Source organism: Ascaphus truei, chromosome 5 (assembly GCF_040206685.1).
Source record: "Ascaphus truei isolate aAscTru1 chromosome 5, aAscTru1.hap1, whole genome shotgun sequence".
Lineage (NCBI taxonomy): Eukaryota > Metazoa > Chordata > Amphibia > Anura > Ascaphidae > Ascaphus > Ascaphus truei.
In genome coordinates, this window is record NC_134487.1 from 264,702,401 (window position 1) to 264,710,476 (window position 8,076).

General features: G+C 37.3%; 1 protein-coding gene across 1 annotated transcript; it reads left to right on the top strand.

The window, feature by feature from the left end:
• The first annotated feature begins 230 nt into the window (after positions 1–230).
• LOC142494737 (protocadherin gamma-B1-like) lies at positions 231–2,603 on the top strand. The gene has a single exon (XM_075599173.1). It carries the CDS (start codon positions 231–233, stop codon positions 2,601–2,603), a length of 2,373 nt encoding a protein of 790 aa, XP_075455288.1.
• The last annotated feature ends 5,473 nt before the right edge of the window (positions 2,604–8,076 follow it).

Below are 8,076 nucleotides of genomic sequence, written 5' to 3' on the forward strand. Positions count from 1 at the left end.
GTAGGATCTGTAGCTGGAGATCCATTTGAGCCTCTTTGTTTTGTCTGCTCAGCTATAGTGCAAGAATAGGAATGTTTTTGGATGTGTTTAGCAGTCTGTTCAACTGCAAACAGATGCCTGCAGTATTTCATTATTTTACCTGAACAAAAAGAGGGATTTCTTATTCTAACAGTATCTGTTTTCTGAGGACCTTTAGACTAAGACAAGCCTGGATCTTATGCATATCAACAATGAATGTTCAGGAAATGAAATGGCAAGTACCCTTTTTATTGATGCTTTGTGTTTTATGTGACATATCTGGGCAGCTTCACTATGTTATTCCAGAAGAAATGAGGATAGGGGCTGTGGTGGGGAATATTGTGAAGGATCTGGGTTTACACATAACAGATTTAGCTTATAGGAACCCCCATCTTCATTTTGATGGTAATGTACAGTATTTGAATGTAAATCTGGAAAATGGCAATCTTTATATAATGGGCCGAATTGACCGCGACGAGATGTGCAAAGAGGCAACAGATTGTTTCATTGATTTTGAAATCGTGGCTGAAAATCCTTTGACTGTTTTTGACATCAAAATCGCAATTGAGGATATCAATGATAATCCACCCAGTTTCTTCAAAGAAATAATTGAGCTAGAGTTGAGTGAGTCCACTACATCAGGGTCTAGTTTTCCTCTAGAAAGTGCTCATGATCCAGATATTGGACGCAACTCACTACTAAGTTACAAGTTAAACCTAAACCCATATTTTATTATTAAAGAAAAGCAAAGCACGGATGGAAATACATACGTGTACTTATTGTTGGAAAAATCTTTGGATCGGGAAGTGCAAAACAAACATAATTTGATTTTAACTGCTTTTGATGGTGGAGATCCAATTAAATCTGGTACTATACAGATTAAAATGACAGTAACTGATGTTAATGACAATGCCCCTGTTTTCGAAAAAGACATTTACAAATCCAGTCTTAAGGAGAACCCCCAGAAGAGTTCTTTGGTGATGCAAATCACAGCTCATGACATCGATGAAGGTGTAAATGGAGAAATCATGTATTCTTTTAGCAGCGTTCCAGACAATGCTCGTCACATTTTCAGCCTAAACCCACATAGTGGGGAAATTACAATATCTGGGTCTTTAGATTTTGAAGAAGTTAAAGTGATTAGACTGGGTGTGGAAGCCAAAGATGGAGGAGGTCTTGTTTCTCATTGTAAGGTACATCTGGAGGTCATTGATGAGAATGACAATGCACCAGAAATCAAACTTTCCACGGTTACAACCTCCACACCTGAAGATTCACCTCCTGGTACAGTGATAGCGCTTATAAATATCAATGACAAGGACTCAGGAGAAAACGGCAAGGTCACCTGTCAAATTCAAGACCAAACTTCTCTGACATTGGTGTCAGCGTCCAAAAATTATTACAAACTCCTGACTAAGACTATCTTAGACAGAGAAAAAGCTTCTGAATATAATATCACAGTCATTGCGCATGACAATGGTACACCACCTCTTTCCACAAGCACATCTTTTAAACTTCAGATAACAGATATAAATGACAACGCACCTACATTTGAAGAAATGTCCTATGTGGTATATGTTCCTGAGAATAATAGCCCTGGTGCCTCCATTTACAAAGTAAAAGCTGCTGATTTGGATTTAGACAAGAACTCCCAAGTTACATACTCTATTGTGCCCACAAATGAAGATGGCGTCACTGTGTTCTCTTCTGTATCTATTAATTCACAAACTGGGATTATCTATGCACAACGCACATTTGATTATGAAAAGTTCAGAGAATTTCAGATAATTGTTAGTGCTAATGACTGTGGGAACCCTTCTCTCAGTAGCAATGCCACAGTAAAAGTGTTTATAACAGATCTGAATGATAACAGCCCTCAAATCTTATACCCCTCTTTTGGATCTGATGGATCTGCAGTGTACGAGTTAATTCCGCCCTCCTCTGAAGCAGGGTATTTGGTAACCAAAGTAGTAGCAGTAGATGCTGATTCTGGACACAACGCATGGCTGTTTTACAATTTAATCCACACCACAAGTTCAGGGTTTTTTAACATTGGACTTCATACAGGAGAAATCAGAACCTCACGCGGCTTTCTAGATAAAGATGCTATGAAGCAAAAAGTCGTCATCGTGGTAAAGGACAATGGACAACCTACTCTTTCAACAACTGCAACTCTTAACTTAGTATTTGCAGAAAATGTGAAGGAAGCTCTTCCAGAAGTCAGCATTACTCCAAGAAACACAGATTTTGATTTGAATTTTTACTTAGTGATTGCTCTAGCAGCGATTTCCTTCCTATTCCTTGTAACTGTCCTGTTGATGTTTGTAAGAAGGTGTCTTAAACAGTCATCAACAATTCCGCCTATGAGCTATGCTCATGGTACCTTACCATATCCCTATGAGCTATACTTTGCTGCCGACTCTGGCAAGAAGGAATTTACACTTATGGACGTAAATGGTGAAAATAGCAAGGTGAATAACCTGTCAACTGACAATTCAGCATTACTGTTAATGTACAATGAAGACATCAACATCAAGTATGAGAATGACACCCAAACTGAGGTGAGCTATGAATTCTATTATTAATGCATGTGTTGTTTGATATTGTAAGTTTGCTAAAGATCTTGCCATCATGTACAGTACTAGGCCTTGATAGAATCAGAAATATACATAAACAAAGGTTCTTAGATTTATTTTAGCTCACATATTATAGTGGTTGTAATAGTAACTGCAAGCTACCAGGTACACCAGTATAAATTAACCTCAATTTTTCTTTTTTTTTTATTATCGACAATCATTTTGGGTGTGCACAACAGTACCCCATTCTATAGTTAAAATACTTAAAACATGCCTTTTCTCATCACTGCAATTACAAAAATGATCATGTATTATTTTCTAGAAACAAACATACACATACAGTACCGTGCTTCGTACATCCATGCATATTGTGAATTAATTGATACCTGATATGAAAATAGTAAAGATTAATAAATAAACAAATAATTGTTAATTAAGCAGTTGGGACTTGATGTTTCAGGAAACCCAATGTCCATTAATAATTTCCTTGACAAGTCATTGTTTTAAAGATTAACAAGGTTTAATGAACCTCTGGGTTTTTTTTTACTACATGTTCTTCTGATAAAATAATATTGGGTGAAGTGGTTCATGTAGAATTATGGGTACCGATGACATTATTTTATAACTAACATGGTCTTGCACAAGATATACTGTATGACAATTTCATGAAATCATTTCAGTTTTATCAAGATTCTGCATGAAGTTTTTTTTTAACAATATGGACAGTTAAACAACTATGTTACTTATATTACTATACTATTGTATTTTTTCTACTTCCTTATCCCAATCATTTCAAAGACTGGCTTAAATATGGTTTGCCGATATGCAAGATGACCAAAATGGTACCTGTTTGTGCTGTTTTTATGTTACGTCGCACATGATGGATTGTGGGCAGAAATGGTCAGCTTAAAGTGGTGAATGTTGAAAGGAAAAGCGCTTGAAGGAGGGGTGTAGTGGGTTCTACAGTGGAGATTCCACAGGGATAGTAGTGTAATTGCATGAACAATTGTAAATTAAAGTAATTCAAAAGTTGTAAGCAGAATGCAGACAATAATTAAAGAGTGTACAACAAAAGACTAAAATACACAATGCTACATCCAATGTGACAAAATACATAGTTAAATATGTCAGTACTTCATTTAGTATTCTAATACTTCAGTTAGTTTTCTTATGAGTAAGGGTCATTTAGTTAAACTCTTTGGCCAAAGCGTTATAATCTTGCAGCCACTTCTCTGCATGACCAGTATGCAGGTCCTAACACTACCTGTGAAAATTCTCATTTACCTCTGCAGTGAAAGGAGAATGGTCTCAATAGACCTGTCCTGCACAGGAACATGGAAAAACCTGCTACTTAAAAATGTGTGTTTATTAATAATGAAAGAGTGAAATATAAACCTATGGAGATGAAGAATACCTAAGGAAATACAGTCTGAACTATCTGTCTACCTATCTGTCTAGGAGCTTGGTTCAATTCTGGGAGGAAGAACAAAGAGCTCATGAATAACCAAGTAATATAAGAGTAGCCATCAGGCAAGTAACTAGGGGAGGGAATCATCAGCCACTGTAGCTATGTGGAAATATTATCCCTAGAACAAATTATGTTTGCAGATCATAGTTTTCTGCAAACTCTGTTTTGTTCTTTGGGAGGCTGACCACCTAGCATGATCTGGTGGGAGAGTAGACTTCACCTGGTGGTTGCACTAGGAAAATGCAACCTTTCTGTTTCTGATGGTTTCCAGTAATGCCTGACAAATGTGTGTGATGAAGATTGAAGACCATCAAGAAACTTGTATAATAGCAGGTAAGGAAATACCTCTTGCATCAGCTTTCCTAATTGAGTGGTCTTTAAATTGGAACATATTGATACCTGACTTTGTAATAGCTTAGAGATCCTAACCCCTTATCATGTTTATCTTGATAATAATTGATGAAACTATTGTCTAAGGGAAGAGGTTGTCTGAATGTAATCTGCTAGACACTGTACAGTACAGTACATAGCAATGGTTTCTCAGGATACCTGACTAAATAAAATGCCATAGGGTATTGAGTAAAGCGGTTGTATTTGTCCTCCATTTAAGAATCAGATTAAATCCACCTGGAGTCCCTGATCGAGTCCGAGCAATCCTGTTAATATGAGATGAACTTTACTACATTTATGTTTTAGCCACTTGAGACCGTGTGCACCCTAATGCTCTGTCCTCGGAAAATCCTCTCCAGCCTTCTAGTGAGTTGTCTGCTATAATTCAGAGGTTGTGAAGTTGTTCATGAGAGGGAATGTTTGGGGAAGAGGAAGGGGTCTCCTGTGGAGGAGTTCTTCCTTGACAGGCTGGGTGAGATCTATTTGTGCCTACCAATGCTTCCCTCTGTGAATATGCTTGTTGAGTAGCAACTGGGATGCTCTGTAGAGCAGGGGGACATAATGACTGTCTAGGTATAAACCTATGAGTTGCCAAGAACTCCTGTGTAGGAGTAATCGGAGATAAAGAAGGGCTATCAAAAATGAAATCCATGAATAAAAGTAATTGGGAAATACTAAGGTTGGACTTTCCAAAAAATATTGTAAACCACCGCTTTTCTAACAGACACTGGGAATTCTGGTTATTGGTGTACAAGTAACGTGTCGTCTAGATAAAAAGACATCAAATGCTCTTCTGGTGAAGGTGAGCTACCACCAACTTCATTAGTCTGGTGATTTTTTAAAGGAATCTTTGTTAGCTATCAAATGAATGTCAACGAAACCTTCCATGCGAAAACATTTGTGTTTGAGAAAATAATTGAGGCATCTCACATTTGGAACTGAGAAGAAGGAGCTTTCTGGTTTCTGCATTGGAAATAAGTAACTGATTCAGCCTGAAACTTGTGATCTCTTTTGTACCCTGACCGAATGCCTGGGAGAGGTTTGTGTGTAAGAAAGGACTACAGTATCTGAGACAAGGGGAAATTTGAAAGGGAAAACTTTTTAGTGGAAGACCTAGATCTACAGTATGTGAACGAAACCTAGAACCATTAATCCGATGTGATAGATTCCCAATGATGTAGGAAATGTGTCTCTACATGTGGGTGAGAATGACTTATCAGAGTGAGATCCATGTCTGCTGGCTGTCCATTTCCCATAAGAACCACCTCTTATGCGAGATTGGACAGAAATAGCAAAGAGAACTACAGTATTAGAGGATCCATTTTTACTAAAGATGTGCTAAATCATAAGGCACCTCACAGCCCACTCAAGTCATTGGGGCATAAGGTGCATTACAGTGTAGCACTGCTTAGTAAACATGGTTCAATGTGCACAGAGTAAAATATATAGTATCCAGACATGATGAACCAGCAAATGAATCCATAGCAATGGCTGGCAGGTAGTTTTCAATTTATATTTGATAACAGTCCCGATTTTAAAATCAATATACAATTATTTGCTATAAAAGATTTCTTTTTATCACAAAATTATACTAGATGCAAACTAGAAAAATAAATGAGTCATAGACTATGCACTTAACCAAAGCAAAATTAGATCTTAAAATAAAATATTAATGCCCCTACATTTGTATTGTCCCACTAACCATTCCAGGTACTACTATTCATAACAAAAAAAGATCCCTGTTAAGAAAATGTCCACTTAATTCCCTTATGTACTGTATATATATTACCCTTTTCAATGCATTTCTATCTCTTCATCAGTTCATTCTTTGCCCACCTTATCTTACCAGATTGAATTTAAACAACAAGTAGAAAAGAGAGTTTGTTTTGGTATTAACTCTAAAGCGCTGGACCCTTGACATGTAAATGCATTAAATATTACGCATAAATAGAGGCACAGGTATGAGGCCAGTAATATATAATCAGTACTAACAGCAAGTGTAACTCTCAGAGAATATAAGGTCCATAAAGAGACACAGTAACCCTGAAGGTAAGAGTTAGTAGGTCAGAACCCACTCCTCAAAACCTTGTTGGGATAATCCCTGGACCACTATTATGATTCAAGATACACTTCATATTGTATAATTAAATATACTCACATTTGTGATATACCTCTGTCCTGTGCCGCCAGTTGTGCGTGCTGCCAATGATTAGATCAAAGGAGACAAAAGTTGGGACAGCCAAGAGAATTGGTGAAAAGCTGGTATAAAAATATTACTTTATTAAGTCCATATTAAAAAATGGAGATATAGCAACCCTCCTACGCGTTTCGTGCGCGTTTGCACTTTATCAAGTGCAAACACCGTCAGACACCGGAAGTTGACCGGTGTCTGACTTCCGGAGTTACAGCACGCTCCTCCTCGGCCGTTCTCCTGTGCTGCTCTGCTCCTGCTCCGCACACAAGGTCTGATGGCCTGATGGTCTTCTCCATTCCTCCGCTGACATGGTCCTCTTCTCCCGCCACCAGCTGTCTTCCTCCGGTGCCGCTCCTGTGGTCTTCAGTCCTCCTCTTCTTCTGCCGCAGCTGCCGGTAAGCCTGTAAGTGAGAAGAAGGTGTGAGGGGGGGGGGGGCAGGGGGGGGTATAATACTTTCCGTATTATCCGTAATTTTCAGTTATTCAACACGGTATCGGTCCCGTTTTAGGTCGAAACTCTACTGTATATACTCTACAAATCATGTCTCGTAGAATGACCTTTTTTTTGTATCTATATACAGTATATGCCTTAAAATTTTGCAGGTGTCAGTATAACAATTTGAGAAGATAGTTTTCAAAATTCTCAAAATAACTATATAGTAAGTAACAGCACATTTTTGCTTTATTTATTTGTTTGTATATTTCATTACCAATAAAAAAAAAATAATAATCATCATTTTGGACCTCTTACTTAGAACTGAACCTCTTGTCATGTTTAACAAAGCCTAGGCAAACTGTTTTTTTATTTTAAAAAAAGCTGAATAAAAGTACAGCCAAAGTTGAAACAAACAGACAAAAAATGCCCTGATATATTTTCTTTGTACAACAAATGGAGATCTAGAGGAAAATAAGAGCATCAATACTAAAGGGAAATACCAACATTTTCACATTTGTTTAATTATAATTATGTCTGTTGCAAATCAGCATTGTTTATTTTAGATACAATTCAGTATAATAGGATTCAGGTAAAATTGTTTAATCAAACAATACATGAACAAAACACATTAATTAATAAAAAAAATTATTGAGCAGCACTGACAGTTTACGCAGAGCTGTAGATAGATATATTTTTGCAGGGACGGGTCTCTGTCCCATAGAACTTACAATCTAATTTGAGGTGCCTGAGGCACAGAGCGATAATGTGACTTATCCAAGGTCACAAGGAGCTGATACCGGGGTTTGAACCAGGCCTGCCTCAAACTCAGTATCATTGTTTTCAGTCATTACTCAATGAGCCACTCCAGGTCCTTACTGTAAATATTATCTGCTTTATTCAATTGTTAAACAATTCTCTTATTAACTTTTTGAGGTTTTAAAGAAAATAGAGTTAAAATAAATGTATTCCTTATCTTGCTGGTTGCTAGGAAAGA

What these genes read in the sequence shown, in the direction of transcription:
- LOC142494737 (XM_075599173.1), top strand. Translation starts at nt 231, where the DNA reads ATGAATGTTCAGGAAATGAAATGGCAAGTACCCTTTTTATTGATGCTT.